General features: G+C 43.4%; 4 protein-coding genes across 5 annotated transcripts; 2 read left to right on the top strand and 2 right to left on the bottom strand.

The window, feature by feature from the left end:
• Positions 1-302: 302 nt before the first annotated feature.
• On the top strand, positions 303-5,552 carry slc46a1 (solute carrier family 46 member 1). Its single transcript, XM_062386169.1, has 6 exons — positions 303-809; positions 1,641-2,032; positions 2,107-2,585; positions 3,112-3,195; positions 3,439-3,595; positions 3,756-5,552. Exons 1-6 carry the CDS (start codon positions 507-509, stop codon positions 3,808-3,810), a joined length of 1,470 nt encoding a protein of 489 aa, XP_062242153.1. The 5' UTR covers positions 303-506; the 3' UTR covers positions 3,811-5,552.
• Positions 5,553-5,914: 362 nt separating this feature from the next.
• Positions 5,915-11,623, bottom strand: sarm1 (sterile alpha and TIR motif containing 1). 2 transcript variants are annotated; one of them, XM_062386168.1, is made up of 9 exons: positions 11,233-11,623; positions 10,211-10,684; positions 8,740-9,358; positions 8,432-8,644; positions 8,251-8,342; positions 7,837-8,163; positions 7,516-7,705; positions 7,200-7,321; positions 5,915-6,933 (listed from the first exon to the last, which is right to left on the bottom strand). In XM_062386168.1, exons 2-9 carry the CDS (start codon positions 10,675-10,677, stop codon positions 6,825-6,827), a joined length of 2,139 nt encoding a protein of 712 aa, XP_062242152.1. In that variant the 5' UTR covers positions 10,678-10,684; positions 11,233-11,623; the 3' UTR covers positions 5,915-6,824. The 2 variants fall into 2 exon arrangements, with proteins under 2 accessions (XP_062242152.1, XP_062242151.1); XM_062386167.1 differs by lacking the exon at positions 11,233-11,623 and having other exon boundaries at positions 10,211-11,223.
• A 530-nt stretch (positions 11,624-12,153) lies between these two features.
• vtna (vitronectin a) lies at positions 12,154-16,732 on the top strand. Its single transcript, XM_062386166.1, has 8 exons — positions 12,154-12,278; positions 12,481-12,600; positions 12,728-13,171; positions 13,279-13,418; positions 13,508-13,664; positions 13,784-13,936; positions 14,027-14,578; positions 15,818-16,732. The coding sequence occupies exons 1-8, from the start codon at positions 12,224-12,226 to the stop codon at positions 15,934-15,936; spliced, it is 1,740 nt and encodes a 579-aa protein (XP_062242150.1). The 5' UTR covers positions 12,154-12,223; the 3' UTR covers positions 15,937-16,732.
• On the bottom strand, positions 16,133-26,803 carry scarf1 (scavenger receptor class F, member 1). The gene is made up of 11 exons (XM_062386165.1): positions 26,570-26,803; positions 25,760-25,821; positions 25,538-25,639; positions 24,360-24,900; positions 24,056-24,274; positions 21,664-21,792; positions 20,720-20,826; positions 19,979-20,090; positions 19,568-19,692; positions 19,199-19,336; positions 16,133-19,093 (listed from the first exon to the last, which is right to left on the bottom strand). The coding sequence occupies exons 1-11, from the start codon at positions 26,668-26,670 to the stop codon at positions 17,994-17,996; spliced, it is 2,736 nt and encodes a 911-aa protein (XP_062242149.1). The 5' UTR covers positions 26,671-26,803; the 3' UTR covers positions 16,133-17,993.
• Positions 26,804-26,913: the final 110 nt, after the last annotated feature.

The following is a 26,913-nucleotide window of genomic DNA, read 5'->3' as shown; positions in this document are numbered from 1 at the left end:
GTGCCAGGGTGTCCACACTTTTGCCTCAAGTTGTGTAGATCGTGGTAAATCTATGAGACACTTCTGTAACTTTTTCACATAATGAAGAAAGAGTGTCAAAATCAGGCTATGTCCAATTATTCCTATAGACATATATGAGGGGTTTCTGGATTTAAAAAAATATATATATTCATATATGATCATTTGGGGCCTTAACCCAGAATAAACCACTGACATAAACAAGTGCTTGTGTTTAATTAAGTGTAGTTCACCTCTTTGACCAGATGGTGTCGCTGAGTCCACGCTTTAAAGTGTATTACTTCCTTCATGGAGCGGAGCTGCTTGATAAGTTAACACCTCTAGCTTAAAGTAAACTCAAACTCCGACAGCGCTAACTCTTCTAGCATTAGTATGGTTATCTAGTTAGAAGTTAGAGAATGACAAACTAATTGGTTAGTGCGTGAATCCTCAGGGGAGACTGAGTCCGAGAAGTTCACAGTTCATGTTTACAGTTCCAGCAGCTCGACATGGAGGAGTCGGACACCGCAGCCATTCTTCCCGCTGATGTCCTCAACTCTACATCCGAAGCGGAGGAAGCTGACGTACCAACCACCGCCGGGAGCTGCGACCCCCGTCCCCGGTTCTCATGGCCGCGGCTGCCGCCGGTGTCCGTGGAGCCGGTGCTGTTCCTGTCCATGTTCTCTCTGGCCCTGCAGGCGCCTCTGTCCACTCAGTATCTGTGGGACCGACTCAGCGAGGACCTCGGCTACAACGGCTCCAAGAGGTCGGAGTGCACCAACGGCTCCGTGCCCCCCGACCCCCTGCAGAAGGTGACCCCACCATAGACCCCACACCGCCGTCTGATAACGGCTATTTATCATCGTATTGTCTCGTAGGGCTGCTACAGGGCTGATCGATATGGCTATTCGATAGTTGATTAGTCGAGACTGATAATCATCACGATAGGTGCAACCATAGCTCTATGGGTGCAACAGTAAACAACCGATTTCTGCTGCTGAGTGAGTGTTGTGGTTTTAGTCTCTTATTTGTGTCAATATCAATATCCAGTGTCACATTCACATGTCAGTGTGACCCCAGTACAAGACACTCTGCTGACACATATACAATTTAACATTCAGCCAAACCTCAAACTACTTTATGTGAACGGTTACACTCAGAGTTTTCCACTTGTGTTCAGATCACAAACACCACATGTTAATAACAGGTGTGCACAGGGCCTTAGGTGGTTTAGCAGTGCTTTTGGTCTCCACCTGTTTTCATGTGATCTGAGGGCTGTTATTTTTTAGAGTAAAACATTACCACAAGGTCCAAGGGTGAAAAGGCAGAGGCACATCATGGAAGCACTTAATACCTGTGGCTATCCAAAGAGGGCCTTCATCAAAAACTCCAAAAGAATATAAATTGTCTGACAAGAAAACAACAATCAGAACATTGTGATTCTGCATATTTGTGGCTTGATATGTTCCATGATTATTAAGTCTTAAGTTTAATGGTTTGGGGAAAAATGCATGAAACCTGTTATCAGTTATATCCTATAAGTTTTAACAAAACTAAGACTGTGTTTTTCAACAATCTGTTAAGTCTCCCTGACGAAAATGATGACGATGACCTCCACCCGGCCTTCTGTTTTTTTCCATCAGGAGGTGGAAACCCTAACAGCCCATTGGAACCTGTACATCAGTCTGGCAGGCTTGTCCGTAGGCCTGTTGGTGGTGCCTCTCCTGGGCTCATGGAGTGACCTCGCGGGTCGCAGGCCAGTCCTCATCCTCCCTAACCTTGGCCTGGCACTGCAGGCGTTAGTTTACCTCATAGTGATGTACCTGAAGCTGCCGGTGGTCTATTTTCTACTGGGCAGAATGCTGAGTGGCCTTTCAGGGGATTTCAATGCCATCCTGGCAGGCTGCTTTGCATATGTGGCTGATACCAGTGACAGGAGGTCCCGCACCTTCAGGGTGGCCGTGCTGGAGGCCTGTCTGGGTCTGTCAGGGATGCTGGCCAGCATTATCGGGGGGCAGTGGCGGCGTGCACAAGGGTAAGAAATGTCAGTCAAGTTAGTGCACTTTGCTTTGACTCAAATCCTTACTATATGTTAATTCTTGCATTTAGATACATCAACCCATTTTGGCTGGCCTTGGCCACCAACTTGGCCTCAGCTCTGTACGCCTACCTGTTTGTCCGAGAGTCTGTCCTGCCCGACCCAAGTGCGAAGCTCCTCACCCCTCGCCACCACAAGGCTGTCTGGCGCCTCTACTCATCAGGAGGGAGGAGCAGTGAGGATGGTGGAGGGTTTCATAGATACAAGCTATGGTTTTACACACTCAGCTTCTTCCTGGTGGTGATGGTACATTCCGGCTGCAGGGAGCTGTATGTGCTGTACGAGTTAAGCTCGCCGCTGTGCTGGGGTCCCGCCCTCATTGGCTACGGGTCAGCAGCTCAGCACCTGGCCTACCTGAGCAGTCTGCTGGGGCTGAAGATCATGCAGCGCTGCCTGGAGGACTCCTGGGTGGCTCTTGTGGGTCTGGCCTCCAACATTACAGGGCTAGTGGTGTTCTCTGTAGCTGACACCATTCAACTCATGTTCACAGGTGAGAGGCTCAGATGTGAGTTAATGATCCAGATGTTTTGTAAACAGCTTTCCTTGTAAAGTATTATGGTGGTCGAAAATAAGGTTTTCTAACCAAAAGATGTTCTATTCATAAACAAGAAATCTGGACAATACAGGTGAGATCCATTCAAAATAAAATCACTCTCAGAACAGAAATCAGTGTTTATGTTCTGCTTTATTAAGCATATTTCGCTTCGGCATTTTCAGCTATCTGGTTTTATCCATTGCAGCAAAATTGCACATTACACAGAGATACATTTTTCTTTTCACTCTCTGTTATTAGAGCTTTCCCACCATTACAAGAAAAGTTTTGAAAACAAGCAAACTTCTTCTGGTGGTCAGGTGAAACTGGTCTAACATTATCAGCCCAAAGCATCTGACAGACTGACCAAGCTTTGAACTGAGAATGTAAACGTGACGACCAGGCAAACAAAAAACTCCCTTGTAACCCCAGATCAGTTTACTTGAGCATCAAAGTAAAAACATAATTTTTTGTGTGTCACCAGGTTATGGCCTGTGTTTCCTCTTCATGGCCGTGACACCTGTTCTCAGGTCGAAGCTGTCAAAGTTGGTGGACCCATCAGAGCAAGGTCAGCTGCCATCACATTTAAACACTGCGCATGTTTAAAACAATTGTTTTTATGACACAGAAAACTGTATGGATGACATTAAACCAGTTAATTGTGGGGTAGCACAGCTGTGTTGTTTGAATTAGTCGGTGAACCAAATGTAGGGCAGTGTTGCACCACTTGTTGTTTCATTTGAAGCACATGTCCCTTGATCTAGAGGGACAGCTTGTGTAGTTAACTGTGTGTGCGTTTGTTTTGTTGCAGGTGCCCTGTTTGCCTCTGTTGCCTGTGTGGAGAGCTTATGTTTTTTGGTGGGTAGTGGAGTCTTCAACTCACTGTACCCAGCCACCCTGCACTTTATGAAGGGCTTCTCCTTCCTTTTTGCTGCCATCATCCTCATCATGCCCGCTGGAATAATAGGGTGAGTCTGCTTGTGTCTATGTAACTTGTCTTTTCTTTATTTGACTACTGTGCTCTTGTTATAAGAGGTAGAAATTCTCAACAAATACCTGTGAGATATCAGAAAATCTATATCCACTCCTTAAAAATGTTGTGCTACTTTTTATCATCTGTCTTTCAAGGACTCTGCAATGTTTAGACCAGAGGAGAGCCCCCAGAGAATCCACAGTATCCTGACCTGAAAAGATGCAGCGGATGGAACCTGTCATGTGGTTTAAGTTCCTCCTGGTGTCGGTGTGTGTCCGCTGAGCAGCTCTGGCACAGAGACATCCATCATGTCCGTCTGTGATCCTCAGGGAAACGATTTTAAGAGTGTTTAGTCACATCAAGTGATAAAGAGCAGAGGAAGAAGAATCAAACTTCTGTCTGACTTCGCTGACAATGTCTTAATGATAAGATGTTGGACACTGGAGTTCTTTTTTACATTTGCGGGTCCCAAAATCTCAAATTTGTACTCAGGTTGCGGTGTAATGAAGAAGATTTTATTCATGCTTTTTTTTTTGTGACTTGACACGTTTTCAGTATCAATGCAATGAGTGCCAAAGAATTTTCGGCACATTTCCATGTTTTGTATATGGACTTCAATAGCTTGAATTGTATGCAGCAGAGGAGAGTGCTAGGGGAAGGTAAAGTGCAAGAGGACTCCGACTAACAGTACGTTTTCAATTATGTCATAAAGCAGACTCAAACCACACTAACCTCTTTTGGCACCTACACAAGAATTATATCAAACAGTACAGAGATGAATTAGTGCCATAAAAGAAAACGCAGACACAGATGTTGTAAAAGACTTTTATCTGAAACAGAACATATAAAGAATCATGAAGAAGGAAGGAGATAATTGCTGCTGTTGTTACCGAACATCTGCAAAGACATTTACATAGTCAATAAAAGATACGATTGGCAGTTAACGAAGAGTGATGTGTATCGTTATCTGGATATGAAATGAGGATATGAGATTGGTCACACACTTTTTGTTCCTTCTGGGAAAGCTCTTCACCCAGGTTATCTTACACATCTAATTGTTTCCTGTATGCCTTTTTTTCACACCAATATCCTGTCAATTAACTTCTTACAGATCATTTTTTGCTGATTCTTCACTTATTACAAATCAGAAGGGTTCTTTGGACACATATCATCTGCTTTGAGTGAAAACACTGCATTCTCCGAAACTGGGGACTAGTCAGCAGTATATAAAGTGGTTAAATTGAGCTCCACCTGCATCACTTATTATAGTCAGATAATATACCATTCATTAGTCTTGGTACTTGATGTATGATTATATTACTTTGGTACTTTTGATTGCAAGATTTTATTCACAACAGAGAATTTGTACAAACATATCCAACCGCAACTACGATTAAAACTGCAGCAGCAGCCTGGGATTACTGAGTTACACCTTGACCCTCCTCCCTCCCTCCCTCCTTTCCCCATAAAGCGGAGTGCACAGTCCAAACTCCCTGACCAACACTGGATAGTCCCAGAGCTCAGGCCCATGGCACAACATGCGCACAGGGGTCACAACAAGGTTCCACATTGAGGGAACAAGAGCTGCCAAACAGCTTTAAAATGCACAAAGGGAAGTCATAATGTTAAGTGAAGCATTAACCGGACGACTGTGAATTGATCTGCATGAAGATTGTTTTTGACACGGGGCAGCAGTTTGGTCGGATCATGTGATCAAAGCCATTCTTCAGACAAACTGAGCGACAAAACTGACCAATGAGGCTGTTTGTACTTCATCATAATCAATATGTGCAGTATTCATTTTATTTATTGGAATAGAAGTGTTTTGTTTATTTTGCGATTAAGATTATGACAGCTGTTCACATTTCACATGTATGTAAGTGAAAGATCTTTTCACTGTTTTTAACACATTTTATTGGTTTTCATGTTTCAAATAAAGGGACCAAATCACATTTGTCTTACACTGAAATCCATAAAAACGATTGAGAGTTAAAAAATAAAATAAAGTCCTGTACAACTAGTTGAAAAAATGTAAACAACCGTTTTTAACAGATGCTATGAGGACATTGAAGGCAAATAATATTAAGGCATAACCGGATGAAATCCCTTCAGAACATAAGCTAAAGAAATCAAATCAATTATCAAACATGTGACCATGAACACATCTTAACAAATGCTTTGGTTAATTTGCAAATATTTCATCATGTCTTTATTTCAGCATCAATAAAGAAGGATGCATTTGTCTCTGTTTTGATGTTCGATCGTCACCGGTGTACAGCTACAGCAGTTATGCACCGCTTCTCTTTTATATTTTCACAAACCCTGGTGTTTGTGTCCTATTTCTGGATTTCTTCTATTGAATACACTTACATACTTGCAAGGATGAAATATCAACTGCAAAAGCAGATAGGTAATTACTCAACAGACTTAACACTGGCAGATAAAACCTCAAGTCAACTGAATTAATTACAGTGTTAGGTATTAGGTTACTGTGTTGCAACAAGTGAAGAAAACACTGTAAAACAAATGAAGTCATCATTTTCCAGGAGTTACCATTGCATGATTGCTTGTGATCTTATCTACTTGTACAGAGGAAAGGAAGCAATTAATACTATACGCTTGTATTTCATTGCCTGTACACTCATTACATCTGTTTGGTTAAATTAGGCGTGCACTTATAGCTTGTTACTCATATGTTTTCAAAAATGCTTCCATCGGACTTTTAATCGATCGTAGAGACTGATCATGAAATCACTTCAATGAAAGGACAGGTTCTGTTCTGCCACAACTCAAACTCAAGAACAAAACACACACGTCATATGAGTGTTGTATGAGACTTGATCAGAAGATGAATCTCTATACTTTTATAAGGAAGTCAGTGTCAGTGGAAGCCTCAGAGATTGCTAATAATGATGTTGCTGGGTGTCAGTGACAGCAGATCTATCACAGTTGTTTTCCTGAGAAACAGAAGGCGTACCTGAATATACATATACGGCAGTATGATACTAACATTAAAGGCTTTGAGCTTATTATATACAATGTGAACTACCTTTTTCAATTCCGTGTATTGTTTGCAATATATTTAGTCGAATTATATTAGCACATCAAAAATCGCTTCACATGCATTTGGGCAGAGCAAGGGGAAGCTGCCGACCAGTTCACCATTGGCCATGTAGAATTTGGCATCATTGAAATTTATTATAGCTGCGTTTATGTCAGTTTATTTATTGATCCTGCTCTTTGGGGGTGTCTGGGCCCTCGATTTGGTCCGTGCATTTTTTCAGAAAGCGAAGGATCTTCTCAACGGAGGCCTCCTGATACTCGTGGGACCATCTGTGTCAAAAGAAGGTAACAGGCATTTGATGATTTGAAGATGAATCAGTTGTCTCTGATGGATTTAGAGGATTTACAAATCTTCTAAACATCAATCACAAACAATAGAAAGTTAAAACTTGGCTTGATAAAATATTCATTGAGGAATCTGAGGCTTTGAAAAATTAACATCATATCTATTAGATAAGTTGCACTTAACATGGTGAACATTATGTGGTGAACACCAGAAAGTACCGCCCCAAATAGACAGTAAATCTCTTACTCACTTGACACCGTTGAATTTGAGAACCGATCTCATGTCCTCTGGCAGAGACATAGCATCTGGCCATGCAAAATTATCTATGACAGGGATTATGGTCTTCTTTCCAGCCAAGGCCGTGACTATCTCCTGCAAAGTAAATGATCCTTTTACAGAGTCTATGAGCTACTGAATTTGAAGACATGTAAAAGCACCTTTCACAAATCTGATGTGGTTTATTCCAACTAATACTATTCAGATGTGATATCAAGATAAATGCGGATTATTTTGATTGAGATAAATATAATGAGTCCCAACATTTAGAGAATGAAAAAACTACTGACCTTATGCACCCAATCCTTCATGTCAGTATCACCCATGCACTTGTCGAGTGCGTTGGCCGACAGGACCAGGATGAAGTTGCTAGCTCGCTGGACGCTCTGGATCAGTTTGTCGTCAAATTTCCCGGCCTCCAGTTTCTCCACATCTATGAAGACGCTGTATCCCCGAACCTGCAGGTGAACCTTCAGAAGGCTTGGACCAGGGAAGGAGGAAAAGATCAATGAATACTCACTGAATTTTCAATCCCCACCCTTTTAAACTGGCTTCAATTGAGCTATTTTCACCTCCTGAATCCCCTCCTTTAGTCCTGATTCAGTTCTTACCTGGCCAGCTGGGAGCCGGTGGTCCGACGGTAGCTTATGAACACGTCGGGTCCTGCAGGCTGGGCGTCTGTGAGGCAGGGCTCTGAAGGCTGGCGAATGGCAGACAGTACCTTGGCTCTGTGTACTCCGTTGTTGATGTTGCAGTCATACTGTAGCTGCTGATCGGTCAGTTTCTGGAAGTTATTGCGATCCACGCCTGACTGGACCAGACCATAGGTGTACTGACGGAAGCGAGGGTCCACCTCAACTAACCAGTCAGCCATGTTGTTTGGGTCACATGTGGAGTAGTTGGCATAGGTTTTCAACACACGCAGATCCCTCAGAAATCTGGAGAGGGTAATAGAAAAGGTGAAGAAGAAGTAGAAGAAGACAGGTTTTGGTCCGAGTGTGTGTTAAAGAGGTTTCACCACTTGCCTTTTTCGAGTGAGGCCTGCAGTCATTCCCAGGTCACTGCTCAGATCCTGGTCTGTGATGTTCAGCAGGAGGTCTCCGTCCACTTGCATCTCCTACATGACAAGATCGTGAACTATGTTATGTAGGACAGATGTTGGTGGAAAGGATGAATGGATTTACGACTCCTCAATGTCCGACTCACCTTGAAACGGTCACAGTAGGCACTGAACCCAACCTGCTGTAGCCACTTCTGCACCTCACAGTTTTTCCAGTTTGGAACACATGGCAGGATGCGATATGGAACTTCCTCGTTCATCATTCTCAGTGCCCGTTTGGCGAGGGAACAGGCTGTACCATTACTGGAGTACATGACGATTCTTTTTAGGCCCTGCACTGCTCCGATCTCTTGAAATATCTCGGAACAGAAGACAAAACTTATTCACAACAAAGTTACCAGACAGTACAAACAAAAATATGTTGAGTTCTACGGAAAGTCGACTTCGGCTGTACCTTAGTGTTGCGCTGACGAGACTTGATGCTGGTCTCAACACAAAAGTAAAAGGCTGCGATACACTTTCCCTCCACTCTTGTGCCATCCAGTAAAGGCAGAAAGTGCTGCAGATCAGATGCTGTCCTGCCCTGCATGCAGTCTGCTCTGTCCAATAAATTGCGGGCAAAGTCATCCGGATCCAAGGAAGCAATGAACGGCTCCACCAGATCCAAAGTGCCAGATTTCACCACCTCCTTCTCAATTTCTTTGTTTGCGGCCAATACAGTCACAGCCAGGCATGCATGGAACCGAATTAGTTCGTCCTCTTTGGAGAAAGCCAGAGGGAAAAGCCATTCAGCCGCCTGTTTTTCAATCATCAGTCGCTGGCAGCGGTGGCCCCCGTACATGGCACAGTTAGCCAGGGCCACAGCACAGTGTCTCAGCACTGTGGGATCCGTGCCCCGGCACCAGAAGAGAAGGGCATCCAGGGCGCCATTGGAGATGAGGTGGACAGACGTCTCCTCGGTGTGTTTGAACATGTGCTCCAGGATCCCAGAGACGCTGCGAGCAAGCTGGGCATCTTCATGCTGTCGAGTCAGGTTTAGGATGACCCCCAGTCCGATACGAGCAACGTAATCTCTGTCGACAGAAATGTGTACATGATGGCAGGTGTGTGTAGAAGGACATCAATTCGTAATGGTCATTAGATGGAACAGGTGTTGAGTTAAAAACCAACGGATGGAGAAACAGTTAGTGATGTGATTTGTTGATCATAAGACTATTTTGACAATTTGACAATATCAGAATTTGTAATGTTGCTTTTCTGTTTTGTGTTCATTGTTAATTGCATATATTAAGTTTTGGGATGCAGGTTTGAGAAAATAAACTACAAGATGCCAGTATTTCCTTCTAGGGACATTTTGAAAACTAAACAAAGATTAACTAAAAGAGAATAGAACTAAAACTTAAGATCAATTGAGAGATAAAATGAGCTGTAAAGCCAACATAGCAGGTTTGCACGAAAAAAATTACTTCCTAAATTATTGTATTATTGAACGCTCCCCTTCATCATCACTCCCAGGCTTTTTGCTTTAGAGGAATTGAAAGAGGAAATGAAAGATGCCACTACCTGGATTTATTGCTAACATTTGATAACATGAGCTTACTTTCCTTCTTGTATATAGTTTTACCTTGTTAGTTTTTGTATCTCTCAAATTTGTGATCACAAAACAAAATACTGCCTGAAACACAATGTCAAACATTTGTTGCAACATTGTCGAGAGGTTAATTTTTAGTTGCATATACAAAAAAATATTTACTTCTGCGGAGTAGCACCTAGTATGTTATAGTATTGCATTATATTTGAGTGTTTTTGATTTATTCATGTGCAAACATAGCATGTGTCTGACAAAATAAAATTAAACATTATTGTAATATTTATAAGATATAGCTAGTAGAGAGATAACAGGTTACATCGCAGAGTTGTTGTACCTGTTGTCTGAGATCAGTATCTGCTCCAGCAGTTTTGCAGACTCATAGATGATCTCCACAGAAGGTGTCTGGTGGAGTTGAAGCAGCAGCTCTAGGCCTCCCACCAGCCGGACCCTGTTGCAGATCTCCTCGGCCACCTGACGGCCCACGGTGGGCAGGACCCAGGCCTCCTCCACCAGCTGGAAGATCTCCGCGATGCCCCGGCGGGTCTCCTCCGTATCGCACGAGTCTTTGGCCGACTTCAGCCTCCCGACGGCGGCTCGCAGGGCGGGGAGCGAGACGCTCAGCGCCTCCTGCATGTCGGCGCTGATGCCCGGGGATACCGGTCTTTGGTGGTCGGAGCCAGAGCCTCTCCTCCCTCTCTGCAGCCGGTTGACATAATCCGGCACCGTGAGTCTTTCCGAGCTGAACATGATGCAGAAATATCGCTGGAGCCTCCACAGGAGTAGCGTCAGGGAGAGGAGCATCTACCGGCTGAAACAAGGGAGATCAGTGTCTCTGTATGATGGTGGATCCAAGAACCTCTTCAATACAATACGATACAGTGCTGCAGCTTGTTTGTTTACAGAGATGAGTTGTAAAGCTCCTGTCAGTGAGATCCAGTAAACAGCCCCCTCCCAAAGGCCTCGGATGTAAGTCACAGCTGACCCATCTCATCACGCTGCATCACTTCTCTGTGGATGTCATCCCTCACACCTAAGCAGCTCAAAGGATGTACACAGTCACAGCTGCTGTTGTTTTTCCCTCGTACCAACGATCATTAGACATGAACGTAAACACATCCGTTTAAAGAAATGTGGTTAAAGAGGCCAGATCTCAGCACACTCAAACTGCAGAGACAGGAAGGGTAGCCCTGCTTGTTTACCGGAAATAAAGCCTCTGTCGTTTGTTTCTGTTGAGAGGTTAAACGGACAAAGACCGTCTCTTCATCACATGTAGGCTTTTCATTCCACCGCATTAGAGGAAGCGCCGCAGCGTCTGCTTCACGTAAATTATACGAAATATAGCAGCACCTGACCTACCGCATCTTTAGGTCAGCATCCGCATCTTCTTCAGGGGTCTGCTCCGCCCATTGGCTCTTCACACTGCCGGCTATGTACAAGAAAAGAAGCGCACCATCCTCCCCTGCAGCAAGGCCGGTCAGAACAGGCTCATTGTGAGGACTGCCCCCTGCTGGAGGACCTAGGAAATAGCCCATGAATGAGGTTGGAACCATAGATTGTTTACGGTTGGAACGTGTGAGGAGAGGAAGCTAGAATGGCACTAAGTAGAGTGCACATAATTCCACCAAAGAACAAAACAGGCCTCTTGTGAAACCAGATATAAAGTCAATAGATCTGGGTTACCATTTGCATCCGCTCAAATTTGCACACACTTGTAAAAACCTGTCCCCTGAACTTTTTTGTATTTTCATCAAGATCCCAAGTGTTCTCAGGAAAGGCAAGTATTCCGGGATCCACCTCCCGATCCAGATCCATGCCAAAGTTTTGTGGTAATTCGTCAGCAGTTTATGATTAAACAAACAAACAGGGGGGAAAACATTACCTCATACCATACCTTGGTAAAAGGTTTTTACCGACTAAAAAAACGATTTAGTTGGTAGCACATAAATGAATTAAGTTTGCACTCAGTAAAGTTAACAATTAATAGGCCTACTATCACAATTAAAATTAATTTTATTTGAATAAGTTTTATTAATTTGTGTGAAGCAAGTATTTGTAATATTTGATATACGAAAACATTCACCTAGTTGATCTTAAGATGAAAATGCAGTGATTCCCCAGTATGAATTCAAAAGTTGAGCGTTCAAAGTTCAACAGACGATCATGTGGCTCAAACCTTTGTTTCCTGCTGAGCTCTTTTTTTCTGCGCCTGTTTACTCAGTGGAAAAAGAGGTTTGCCAATGAGGTTAGTAAACAAGGATGCGGGGTGACTGACACATGTTTCCAATGATTGGGAGCACACAGTCCATCGTTACGTTCTCATTCTGTCCTCACACACAGCAGAGGCAACATGAGGCTGCAGGTCGTCCTGCTCGTTCTGCTCGCTCACCCCTTTGCTGCTGAAGGTAAGTACAACATTTTTGATCTGATTTATACTTAACAAAGTACTTCCAGTTGCAAACACTTTTTTTAATTAAGAGCAACATTCCTATGACCTTTATTAGCCAAAGAATGAAGTTCATTACCTCAGAAGAACAGTACGGAAGATGCAGTATAAACACACAGCAAGTAGGAAACAGTTTTCTTCTACTTTCATCTTGTCTTCAGAGTCGTGTATGGATCGCTGTGAGAATGGTTTCGACTCTGAGCGGAAGTGTCAGTGTGACTCGATGTGCAAGTATTACAGGAGCTGCTGCTCTGACTTCGAGGTGACCTGTGGGATGATGAGTAAGAAACCTCTTGGCTTTGTTGGTTCAAAATGCATTACATTACAGTACTACAAAAAAAATACAGTCATTGGTCAAAACTTTGCAACAAACGATGGTCAGTGATGTCATTTTCCCTCTCCCTTCAGCTCGTGGAGACACGTTTTCGTCTCCGGAGGATGCTGATGAAGATGAGGTCTTGGAAGGCACTACTTCTTCCCCCGGACGCTCAACACAGTCTTTTACCACAGCTGGTCATCAGCTGAAGCCCACGCGTCCGCCCATCTCTGACTTCAGACCACAGCTGTCTCCAGAATCCACACTAGACATGACCAAACCACCACGACTGATGGACACCATGTTTCAGAGAGTCCCTGTCAGACAGCAGACACCCGCCTCAAACACTGTCCTCCCTAAACAGAAGGTCTCCTTAACAACGGAACCCCCTAACATTGATACAACAACTCAGATGACCACTGTACCCGTCACTACGCGCACCACTGCAGCCCCCGACCCAGATGCTGAGGTCTGCAGTGGGAGGCCTTTTGACTCTTTCATGCAGCTTAAAAATGGCTCCATCTTTGCCTTCAGAGGTGAGTGACTGGCAATATAACCCTCTCATACTCAAATGCAGTAATCTGATATTTGAAGAGCAAACCTGCCTTTTAATGTAGGATTCTTAACCATGTGTGTTTTCTAGGGGACTACTTTTTTGAACTGAACCAGCAGTCGGTTGTGCCTGGTTATCCAAAGCTCATTAGGGACGTGTGGGGCATCGACGGGCCAATCGATGCTGCTTTCACCCGCATCAACTGTCAAGGGAAGACCTACTTCTTCAAGGTGGGGACGCAGAAAATTATCTTTTCACTTTCCATCAGTGTATCAGACTACCAAATATTTATGTTTTAATACATGAAAACCCTAAACAGGGTAACAAGTACTGGAGGTTTGACAGTGGCGTACTGGAAGAAGACTATCCTCGAGATATCAGCGTGGGCTTTGACAAAATTCCCGATCACGTGGACGCAGCGTTTTCCCTCCCTGCCTCTGGTCATCACGGACGAGAGAGAGTCTATTTTTTCAAAGGTACGGCCGCATATTCCACAATTTGGTGGATGAACACATGATACTGTTGAAAATCAAACATAACATACATGTAAAAAGGGCTCAAAGATGTACATATGGTCTCTTGTTGGTTTCTCCAGCGGATCAGTACTACATGTATGAGTTCTTGCACCAGCCGTCTCACGGGGAGTGTATCACCATGTCTGAGAGCTCTCCGTCCACGGTGTTCAGACGCTACACTGACATTTACTCCGACGTCTATGAAAGTTTCTTCAGCGACCTCTTCTCTGACTGTGAGTTGTGATGTTGTGAATCACTTGTGTGTGTCTGGATGTGAGGCACGTGTCATGTTCACAGCTTTATGTTCTTCCAACCTTCTGTAGTGCCTCAGCATCATAGCAATCACCACTTTATTGACAAAGACTGGAAGGGCCTCAAGTCTCCGGTGGATGCCGCCATGGCAGGAAGGATCTATGTGACTCCCTTGACGTCGTCACGCCGCGACCGCTATGGCCAGGACCGGCAGTGGGATCAGCAGTACAGACAACAGTGGGATCAGCAGTACAGACAACAGTGGGATCAGCAGAACAGACAACAGTGGGATCAGCAGTACAGACAACAGTGGGATCAGCAGAACAGACGACAGTGGGGTCGCGGGAGGCAAAGCCGTTCAACCGGCTGGGGCTCCATGGCTGAGCAGGGCATGAACATGGGTCAGGACTCTGCTGCCAAGGGGATGGAAATGGGTCTGAAGTTGGCAGAGAGAAGGATGGAAATGGAGGAGCGGCTTGGACGAGGCAGGGACAGAGGGTGGGAACAGGAGGGGGACCGATACCAGCAGAACAACAGACGAAATTCCGACTCGAGAAGTGAGAGGGGGCACTTGGAGAGAGCGAGGACAATTCCCATTCAGAGCGTCTTCTTCTTTAAAGGAGGTAAGTCCGCAGAGGAAATGACCATTAACAGAGAAATTACGTTTAGGAATAATCAGACAGAACAGTTCAACAAACTATTTAGTGTCCAAAACCCAGATATTAAATTTATCAATGCTATAACAACTGAGAGTACCAATTAAACGACACATATGAGCAACTTTACTATTTTTACCTTCTGCCAAGAAGATTGTTTTCACCTCTGTCCTATTGTTAGTTTGTTTGTTTTGATCAAGATTACGCAAAACTACTGCAACGATTAACACGAGACCCAGTGGAAGAATGGGGTACGGGTCAGAGAGGAACCCATAAAATGTTGGGGCAGTTTCAAGAATTTCTGTTGCACTTTCTCCAACTGTGCGATATACTGTAGGGCATTTTCAACCTTTTGTTGATTTGTCTGAGAATAATTACTGGATCTTGATTAAAAATATCATGCATGTTTAATGGGCTGATATTTGAGTTTTTGCATGGGGTTCCATAAGGGGACCGTTGGGCCTTGGCAGAGTGTCTGAGTGCCATTCTAATTGTTTAATAAATGACTTTTGTTTATACAAACAGGATATGATAAGCTGTCCACAACATGTCCCATGAGTATTTGCCACTGGCGTGCAATTAAAGCCTCATGGGATCTGTAATCAAATCAAATCGTAATCTTACTTTATTTGTTGAATGAGGGTATTAATTTGGTCAGAGGTGCATGGAAACCTTGCAGGGAAAGTTACCAAAGCAAAATGTTTATGTTGTCATAACATCACCCTCCCTCCATACCAACAAAACTAAAACGCCTCTTTCTGAGGCCCCGTGCACAAAGTTCTGTAGCTTTAACCAAAAATAGTAGGTAAAAGGTGAATTAATGGACATAGTACGTATGGTTAATATTGCCAAAAAGTAACCACTGTGTTATCTCTGTGTATGTTCAAAGTGCAAGGTGATCGAATCAATATAAGGTTCCCATGTAACCTCAAGAACATTATTTAAGTTTTGTTCAATTAGAACCACAGGCGACAGCTGACAGACAAGACAGGAACTCAGTAAATTTAATAAAAAGTTCATCCAGAAACTTTCCCCGGCTCTGTCTCACCACACCAAAGTAATTATAACAGGTTTCACATGTTGTGTATTAGTCCACCAAAAAAAATAAACAGATGCTTGAAATCACTCTACACTGGTTTGACTCTTGAAACCAGTTATAGCTCCAGACAGAATGAATGATTGTCTTGTTTTGTGTGCTTTCTATAGATAAATACTACAGAGTGGACCTCAGCACCAAGAGAGTTGACCCCGCTGTTCCTCCGTATCCCAGATCCATCGCCCAGTACTGGCTCGGCTGCTCAAAAACCAGTAGATCAGAGAAGTAGCTGTTTCAAATGTCTATAATATTGATACATTTGTGTACAGCAGGATCCAGATGAGCGGTGTTCACTGTGATGTCTGTGTCAGTGTGTTCAGTGTTACAAATAACCAGCTGCTCATTAACTTTAGAAAATATTGATCTTTGAAAGTCCATATGCTCCTTGTTGTGGCCAAAGGTCAGGCGGTGGGTTTTCTGTACGCTGCAGGTCATCAGTTCACCTACTTCATCAACACAACCGCTCTGATATAAAAAAAACTATGTTTATATGTAACAGTTAAAGGTTTAATGTTTTATACATTTACAGCTTTTCATTTAAGTCTCCAGTGTGGTAACAATTGAGGAGATCGTAACACTGCCTCCATTCAAAAGCTCACAAAGAATCACAAAGATGTTTTCTAAATCATGTATCTACAGAAAGAGATTCATTATTTCATTCTTTGGTTATTAATTGTAAACATATATACAGTGGTGAAATATAATAAAACAATAAGGGGCGGGGCAGGAGGGGTCATATAATTTGAGAAGAAGAAAAGTGATTATGTTTTCACACAGCAGAAATGTGACATCACATCAGAGGTCAGAGTTCATTGACAGCTGGGCTCATGCTCGAGGACACTAAAACAGTTTTACAATTCCAGTTTTATCACATTACTGATTAGTGCAACAGAGCAAAATTGAACACTATAATGTATTGACAGAATGAAGCAGGTAAATGTAACTGTTTTTTGTCTACTGCACATTCTGTGTACGGAGTCAAGTTTGTTCTTATTTGTGTTTCAATAAAACATCAGCAAATCTCATTCATTGTGCTCACTTCCATTTAACAGCATAGAATTCTCCACAGCTTATTTTTGGATCATTTGTTTGAGATGGCTGGGGCTCAGTAGGTAAAGCAGGTCATCTACTAACCAGTGTTGTGCAAGTTCACACCACTCATGAACTAGTTCAAAGTTCAGTTCATACAAATAAACATGAATAGTTCACGTTCATAGTTCACCATTTAAATTCTGAACTAGTTCATAGTTCAGCTCTTATCCATCACTACCTCTTGCCTTTACTGTCGGAATCTAAAACATCCTCCTGGATGGCTCGCTGTGTGAACAGTCAGGCGGCGGCTCGCACAGAATTTGCGCTTCCGCCTCAGGTGTGTCCCTGACATACACGCTGCGGTGATAGACTGCGGTTAGAGTCAAAGATTAATCAAAAAAAGATTAAATTATCAGGTGCACAATTCAGAAAGCACCGCAAAGTAGTGGAGGAGAAGAAAGAACAATATAGAGGTAAGAATCACCCCGATTGTGGACATCATTAATGTTTATTTCTGTCGACATGGCATGATATGCTATCACTACAGGACTCTTTTGATATTTTTTATTATATATTTGTATTGTTTTTTATAGCTTACAAATTTGTCTGCCTGTGTTCGCATCTGTTCTTTCATGCACAACACTGCTACTAACCAGAAGGTTAATGGTTTCATCCCTGGCTCCTCCGATCTGCATGCTTGAATGTCATCGGGCAACACACTGGATCCTACATTACCCTTTAATTGTTAGCCATGTGTGATAGAAAAACTGTTGTCTATTGAAGCATGTTAATATGACTTTTGATATGAAAAACTCTCTATAAATAAAACCCATTTGTTCTCATCATTCTGTTACAATCCAGAGAGTAGGTGTTTGACATTCTCTACTTTCTAGGTTAAATGTTTTACAGTACTTGTTTGTATACACTTAACAAAACACTGGTGCAAACAAAAGCAAAAAATATCCATATTAAAATAGAGGTGATAAATGCAACAAGTGGTTATCTTGAAATGATCCAAATACCACACCTGATACTCTTTAGTATTTGTGTTCTACCCTAACTATATATTTGTTAATGTTCATTCTATATTGTCTATGCATGAATATCCTGATGTAAGCTGCACTTTTAGATAACCGCTAAACAGGATTACACCATAATTCAAAAATCCATGGTCTGCTAGCCGATATCTACAGTAGTAAAAATAAATATGCATCTGTTGGAATCATACCTGCTGATGACGTGGTTCGTCAGAGGTCACAAGTTGTTGATCATGACATTTTCATAGCAGGGTTCATCAGTCACACTGCCCACCGCTCCTTCGTTGGTGATGACCACTGTGAGACTCGCAGTGTCTCCTGCCGGTCCCACAGTAAAGTAGTTGCTCTCAGTCTTTCCTGAACTGGAATCCTCATCCACAGCCCTCAGACCTGGGTCAGATGCAGCCAGCTCTGGCACGCTCTTCAAAATGGACAACGGTCGTTTGGGGGTGCCATTTTCTGATTGTGAAACTTCACTAAGGGCCACTGTGTCAGAGGAGTTGTGGGAAGCATGCTTTCGCCTGATAGGTTTACAAATGGCGACCTCCCCTCCCGACGGCCCTCCCTCCTCCCACACACTCGCCCGAACTCCAAGCTTCCGTCTGGGTGGTTTGGTGATCCCCTCACCTCCCTTCGATTTGGACTTGCCAGACTCCTGCTCTTTTTGTCTCTGAAGGCTGCCAAGTCTTCGCAGCATGGCCTGAACAGGGCCATCAGAGCTCGTATCGGAGACGGGTCGCCCTGCTTTACCCACTGTCACGTACACTGTGGTGACTTTATTTAAAACCCCGGCCGGAGCATCACAGCCGGATGTTTGCGGCAGGTTCCCCTTATGTGCAGCTGGGTTGGACATAGTCCGTCTTCTTCCCCCTGAGCTTGGGACCTGTGAGGTGGCTCGGGATGAGGTTCTGTCTACTTCCTGGTTCCCTGCCTCACAGCCAGACTCCTGGTTGTCTGTAGCCTGCTCATCCAGTTCCTCCTCTTCCTTTTCCTCGCCCCCTGCTGCATCCTCGTCCCCAGGTCTAGCAGCACCTCCCTGGCTTTGAAGGGCAGAGAGCATCAAAACTCCCCAGGTGGATTTGGGTTTGTTGCGAAGGAGAGCGCCAGGGTCCTGAGCGGATCCTCGGCGCTCTTTGGGGCTGAAGCGAGTGCCCTCTGCGAAAGAGACAGACGGCCGCTTGTACTTGGCGATGCTGGAGGTGCGAGGGATGTTGAAGGGTGAGGTGATGTCCTCGCTGCTGAAGCCTGATGGGTCCAGGAACATGTTACACTTTGAGCTCATCTCCTGGAACTCGCCGCCTGCCAAGGCTGGGATGTCTGTCAAAGTGACATCCAGAACGATGGGAAGTATATTAGATGTCAGTCCTTTTCGCCACAAAAGAAGGCAATATAAAGTTTAGTGAAAAGTATCCCTCCTCCTACCTTCTCTTGGAGGGACGCAGTAGAGAGCTTCACCCTCCTCCTCATCACTGTCGAAGGACGACCCATCAGTCACCCAGCCAGAGGACGGAGGCTCAATGAAGCTGTGGTTGAAGGTCAGCTCTGGGTCATGGTGAGATACTGTGTGTGTGGCATGAAAATAGATTAAATTATATAGCAGGTAATGTAGTCAAATCCAGACAGGGCTTATCTAAGTACTATGTGTCTCACCTCTTTGTGTTAGCCTTCACTGACAATGCACACTCTTCATGATAATAAGAGGTTAATGGTGATTTGTAACATGGCCTGTCCTGTGCTATGGGGTTAGGGATTCTGTGTATGTACAGCTTTGAATGAAGGTGTATTACTTACCGGTGACACGAGGCAGACCTGAGGACCAGTTAGAGATACATGGCAGAGCAGCACTCATGTTTGCCAGGACGCTGTAGACGTGATATTTCATCCGAACAGACAAACCTCCGTCAGCCACAGCCGCCCTAAGAGAAAGGTTTATAAAGTGAGAGTCTCACACTACAGCACAGTGCAACAGCAACATTTGTGTTGATTGTAATAATACAGTAACAATGCGTTTTTACACATATTACACATATGTTACACAAAATACAAAGCTTACTAATCTGCTGTCGCTGAACACCTGTATAGTAAACCTGCATCCTTGGTTATTTGTATGTGCTACTCAAGTAGAATCAGCAGAGCCTGGAGCGGAGGATTGTGTATAGAAATCTGTGATGGAATTATTTTAAAAGTGAGTGAGGTACAGACCTGTCTTTGCTGTCAACAGGGCCTCCTCCACAACACAAACAGCAGCAGAGCACAGCTAACAGCAGCAGCAGCAAAGGGACCAACACTCCTGCAAGTACAGCACTCCTGCCACCTGACGCACACATACACACACACACACACACAATATATGACACATGGATGGACGGATAGACATATTTTAAAATGGATGGATGGATAGACATCCATTATAGTCACACCTTCTCCAGTGACTATAATTCCCCCCTCCACCCTGGCTTGGACTGCCACACACCCTCCTCCAACCACTGAACATTTGAACATTTGAACATTTGAACATTTGAACATTTGCACTACACTGTTACTTTTTTTACTACTGTATTATCCCGCCTATAGAATATTCATATTTATATATTTGTATATATTTATCTTGCTCATAGTTCTTATATTAAACAATACCTGTTAATACTGTACTATTCCATATATATTTATTACTGCTCATAGTTCTTATATCATACAATACCTGTTAATACTGTACTATTCCATATATATTTCTTACTGTACATATCTTATTTATTTACATGCCACTTTAAATACGCACAATACTTGCCTTTTTTTTGCAGTTCTGGCTAGATGCTAAACTGCATTTCGTTGTATAAGTACTTGTACTGTGCAATGTCAATAAAGTTGAATCTAATCTAATATGTTCAAATGGATGGATGGATGGATGGATGGATGGATGGATGGATGGATGGATGGACATACTGTTGGGGCAGACTCCACTGACTGGGTGGCAGTGGACCTCCTCACCACAGTCACACACAGAGGAGCAGTTGAGGCCGAACTGCACAGCAGAGCAGCTGCTGTTACAGCTGGAATCAACAGAGAATCACATCATTACATGTAATCACCACAGCAATCAAAGCAAAAACCCTGCAAACGCAACTCGCTTAAAATACTGTGATGACTCTTAAACACTGTGACCTCATAGAGAGAAAAATTAAAGGAACCATTGCAGAAGGTTCTGTGTGTTTTAACCTAGTAACCTCAAATGGTATACTCCTAACAATAACATTACTGCCAACTACTATGTTTAAGTTACTTAGATTATACCACTGGTTGGTTTGAAAATTCCCCTCGTTCAGGTTTGAGAAAAGTATTTCACATTTGTTTACAGTCTCTCCTCTGGGTTTGAGTTTATGCTTCTAACTGTAATACCATGAGACAGTACCCTGCATTAAGCTGCCATACAAATGGAATTATAGTGGTTAATGGGTTAAATCAAGTATGTCTCACTGAGGGTTAACCTGTCTAGACTAGACCAACTAACAAGGGCGACTACAGAAATCTGGAGTTGAGAGATAAATTAAAGTTTGAAACCTTATTTTTTGTAACATCTGTATGTGTAGAAAAATCTTCACGTTGTGCTTTAAAGTGGATTATCCTGCTGGCAAGATAGCTTAGCTTTTGGTCGTTCATAGGACTAGTTTGCCTGGTGCTTTTCCTCCCCACTACAGTTACATTTCATGACTACTTTATTTATGTTATGTAACTAACCTAAATATCTGAGCTGTTGGAGGAACAAAACTTAAAGTCAGCTAACTGGGTGTGTGTGTGTGTGTGTGTGTGTCGCTCTGTGTGTTTGGGCATGTTGGAAGTGACACCCTAGCCCTGTCCCAAACGAACACAAACACTTCTGTAACTCTCACCTCTCTCCCTGAAAGCCTGGCTGACAGACACATCTTCCTGTCACGTGACTGCAGTTACCATGGAAGCAAGGGCTGCACGGGAAGCGGCAGGATTCTCCAAACATCCTGTCGGGGCAGGCCTCCTCACACCTGGGCAACAGAGAACAGTCACCGAAGACACTTACAATCAACTGACTCACCTTTGGTAGATATTGTTCCACACGTTGAGGACACACACTTTCTACTGGCTGCGTTTGAAATGTGAAGATGCATGCAAAGACATAAATAATACATACAAAATCAAACAAGAGTCGTGGCCTTGTTTTTTTCATAAACAAAAGTACAATAAATATATAAGATGGAAAAGTTTCTTCTCTTCACAATCCACCTCACAGGAAGTTATTCGCATTGACATTATCAAATTAAAACTTCCACAGGGAGATAATCAAATCCATTAATCACATGTGATCAATAAATAGAAAGCCAGTTATGAGGAGCTAGAGGTTGGTTTGTTTTAACCGTAACTACACAATAACTATAACTTCAAAAACTTTCATTAATAATTAGTACCAAATCACATTAGCCTTTCTTGGAAATAGCCAAGTAGTTTGTATTTGGGGAATTATTCCAAAGGTTTCAAGGAAATAAGTTGAAAAATACTGGAACTTTACCAGTATCTGTGATTTGTTGGTCTGAAACATGTAACAATCCACTATATAACCTGCAGTGTAACTTACACACAGTCTGGTCACACATGCTCAGATATGCTTTAAACCTACAGTGCCTTGCATAAGTATTCACCCCCTTTGGACTTTTCTACATTTTGTCATGGTATAACCACAGATTAAAGTTTATTTCATCGTGAGTTTATGTAATGGACCAACACAAAATAGTGCATCATTTGGAAGTGGGGGGAAATATTACTTGGATTTCACAATTATTTACAAATAAAAATCTGAAAAGTGTTGAGTGCATATGTATTCACCCCCTTTACTGTGAAACCCCTAAAAACAATCTGGTGCGACCAATTGCCTTCACAAGTCACATTTGCAAGTCACATACTTAGTAAATAGGGTCCACATGTCTGCAATTTAATCTCAGTATAAATATACCTGTTCTGTGAAGGACTCAGAGTTTGTTAGAGATCATTTCTGAACAAACAGCATCATGAAGACTAAGGAGCTCACCAAACAGGTCAGAGATAAAGTTGTGGAGAAATATGAAGCAGGGTTAGGTTATAAAAAAATATCCAGAGCTTTGAACATCTCTCTGAGCACCATAAAATCCATCATAAGAAAATGGAAAGAATATGGCACAACCGCAAACCTACCAAGAGGAGGCCGTCCACCCAAACTGAAGAGTCGGAAAAGGAGAAAATTATTCAGAGAAGCAACCAGGAAGCCCATGGTTACTCTGGAGGAGTTGCAGAGATCCACAGCTGAGGTGGGAGAATCTGTCCACAGGAAAACTATTAGTCGTCTACTCCACAAATCTGGCCTTTATGGAAGGGTGGCAAGAAGAAAGCCATTGTTGAAAGGGATCCATAAAAAATCCCGTTTGGAGTTTGCCAGTCTCCATGGGAGACACAGCAAACATGTGGAAGAAGGTGCTCTGGTCAGATGAGACCAAAATTGAACTTTTTGGCCTCAATGCAAAACGCTATGTGTGGCGAAAACCCAACACTGCCCATCACCCTGAGCACACCATCCCAACAGTGAAACATGGTGGTGGTAGCATCATGCTGTGGGGATGCTTCTCTTCAGCAGGTACAGGGAAACTGGTCAGAATAGAGGGAAAGATGGATGGAGCCAAATACAGGGAAATCCTTGAAGAAAATCTGGTGCAGTTTGCAAAAGACTTGAGACTGGGGCGGAGGTTCATCTTCCAGCTGGACAATGACCCTAAACATACAGCCAGAGCTACAAAGGAATGGTTTGGATTAAAGAATGTTAATGTCTTAAAATGGCCCAGTCAAAGCCCAGACCTCAATCCAATAGAGAATCTATGGCAAGACTTGAAGATTGCGGTTCACAGACGGTCTCCATCCAATCTGACTGAGCTTCATCTTTTTTGCTAAGAAGAATGGACAAACCTTTCCATCTCTAGATGTGCAAAGCTGGTAGAGACATACCCCAAAAGACTTGCAGCTGTAATTGCAGCGAAAGGGGGTTCTACCAAGTATTGACACAGGGGGGTGAATACTTAAGCACCCAACAGATGTCAACTTTCTTGTTCTCATTATTGTTTGTGTCACAATCAAATTTATTTTGCACCTCCAAAGTACTATGCATGTTTTGTTGAGCAAACGGGAAAAAGTTAATTTAAGTCTATTTGAATTCCAGTTAGTAACAGTACATAATGGGAAAAAGTCCAAGGGGGGTGAATACTTATGCAAGGCACTGTATGTGCACACCTTGGTCCTGTCCATCCGGGGTCACACGTCCAACATTCCCCTGTCTTTGGGTCACATGGCTCGTCGTTCCTGCAATGTGGACACTTCTCCTGGCAGCCGTCCCCGTAAAAAGCAGACGGGCACGGGCGGTCGCACTGTGTACCGTTCCAGCCGGGCTCACAGGCGGCGCAGGCCCCGTCAGTGGCAGAGCAGGGCTGGTTGTCTTTACAGTAACCACAGCTGAGGACAGACCAGACCGAGTCTATCAGTATGTCCCGCAAGCTCAAGATAATAGAAACACACATAATCTAACTTTTACACCTACCTCATTTTACACCCACTGCCATACTTTCCAGATTCACAGGGCTGGTTACAGTAGCCACCCTGGTACCCCGGTTGGCACAGGCACTGCCCGTTACCAGGGTCACAGCTGCTGTGTGTGAGGTCACAGTTACATCGCCGGTCACAGCTGGGTCCCCACCAGCCTGCCTCACACTCACACACACCAGTCCTCTTATTACACAGCGACAGGTAGCAGTTGCAGGTGACGGGGCATTTAAGCCCCCAGTGACCTCTCAGGCACTCGCAGCGACCTGTGAGCTGGTCGCACCCGGGGCCCACTGAGCCGTTGCTGACGCACTGGCACGGTTTGGAGCAGGTCGGCGTCCACCAGCCCTGGTCGCAGGTGCAGTTCCCGTAGCTGGGGTGGCAGTGGCCATGGCGGGTGCACTTGCAGGGGTACTGGCAGAGCGGACCCCAGCGATTGGGGTTGCAGGTGCACTCACCTGTGACAGGGTTACATCGGCCGTGTGGGTGGCACCGACAGACCTGGCGACAGTCTGACGCCCAGAAATCAGGAGGACAGCCTGATAACAAACAAACAAAAACAAAAGCAGCAAACAATTAATAATAAAATACTAATAATTACTGTTAATACACTCTCATACTGTACATACTCACTAGAAATGTACATACACACTAATACTGTGAATATATGCTTGAACTATAAATACACTAAAACTGTGTAACCACTGTATGAAGTGGGAGGATCTAACTAAGTACATTTAAATTACAACATTTACAGTGCATAAGGAGACATTTTCCCTCAACCTCACGATTGGTTTCTCCTTTAATGATGAATGGTACAGGTGTTATAATAATATTTTTATTTTCATTACATACATTTACCTTTGAAACTTTAAGTACATCAAGCTGATAATAGCTTTGTACTTTTCAAAGGGAAGGATTTTCAATTTACTTCTACTTGTAATTGAGTAATTTTTCATTTGTTGTTTATGTAATTTCAATCTATAAGTACCTATAAGAAACCTATAAGAAACTAACAATATTAGTATATAACCACTGGACCATCAACAGCAATGTCTTTTTTACACAATTAAACTTAAACCTATTGTGCAGTTTAATAAAAAAACGTTTTAAACACATGCATTATTCAAATGATGCGGAACATCATGCTAACATCTGCTGTTTAATGTAACTCACGTGTTTTGCAGTGAGCTCCGTAGTAGCCAGGTGGGCAGCGACACACTCCAGGATACACACAGATCTCATCCTTTAGACAGGCCTGCTCACCCTCACACACAGCTATACACACACACACACACACACACATTTATTTATAGAGCAAGTAAAATAAAGCCAAAATAGAGGCAGTGAAATTATTATTTCTCCAGACTGCTTTCCATCAGAACAGTTAAAACTCACGTATAGTGCACTCGCTTCCTTCTTGACGCCATCCAGTGCAACAGACAAGGGAGGAGGGGTCTCTTGAAATATAGGAAATAACTGAATCAGTCTGACAAATATGATACTGTATTGGAAAAATTAACTAAGTATGGTTTAAACCTATGTTGTAGTTGAAAAGTACGTTTTATGACCTATATCTACGTACATATACAACCTTTCCAAATACTTTATCACCTGAACTGTTTTAGGGTCTGAACTGTGTAGGACCTGAAAACTGTCAAACCCTTTTTATCTCTTATTTACTCTCCAAAGAACTGAATGTATGTCTACTCATCTCCCAAAAAAACATATTTAGATTTGTTTTCGGTGTTTAGATTCCTCTCTCAACCTGCGCCTACAGAACCAGTCTGAACTGGTTCTGAGAGATGGCCTTTAGTCCTCCTATATAAGATCCTTGCATTTGACTGTCCTTCATCTTCACTCTGAGACCCTTAACTCCCTGTGTGGATCCTTTCTGCAGAAAGCCCCTATTAAATACACAAAGACAAATCTGGGGTTTACAGCCTCTTGTATTTCCAGATTTCCATCACAATAGGCCAAAGAAAACCCTGTAATAAAACACAGGTCAAAGTCAAACACATCCTTTAGTGAGAAAAACGTTGACGGCAGTAAAGTGTGTGACAGGAACAGCACTTATATTCCCGTTTCTAGGGATGTCAACCTATTTTGGTCACAAGCTTCTGTAAGCGACAGGTTCCTGCTGTCAACACTAAACCAAAAAGTAGTCTAGAGTCTACAGGTGTGAGTGAGGGTGAAGTTTGACTGCACCTGAGACTGTGGCAGACGTTCTTCCCAGTAGGGTCCAGTGTGTGTGAGGATGACGACCAGCAGCAGAGCAGAACACTCAGAGCTGAGAGGACAAACTTCATCTCCACGCCAGACCGCAACCAGAACCTGGAGCCGAATATCTTCCTCGTCTGAAAGTCCAGTCTGTTCCGAATTTCTGTCTTTCCTCTCAGTTTGTTCTCCTTCCAGTCAGGGCACAATAAGAGGCAGCTGTATCTCTCTGTCCCCCCACACCCTTCCCTCCTTCCCTCGCTCCCTCTCTTTCTCGCCTGTGAGTCGTCTTGCGGCTCCAGTGCAGCCAGAGAGGTCGAAGCCCCCAGGTTTCC

The sequence above is a fragment of the Platichthys flesus genome, chromosome 4 (genome assembly GCF_949316205.1).
Source record: "Platichthys flesus chromosome 4, fPlaFle2.1, whole genome shotgun sequence".
Taxonomy (NCBI): domain Eukaryota; kingdom Metazoa; phylum Chordata; class Actinopteri; order Pleuronectiformes; family Pleuronectidae; genus Platichthys; species Platichthys flesus.
The sequence above is the reverse complement of the archived record's forward strand: the minus strand, read 5'-3'. Positions and strand labels throughout refer to the sequence as shown.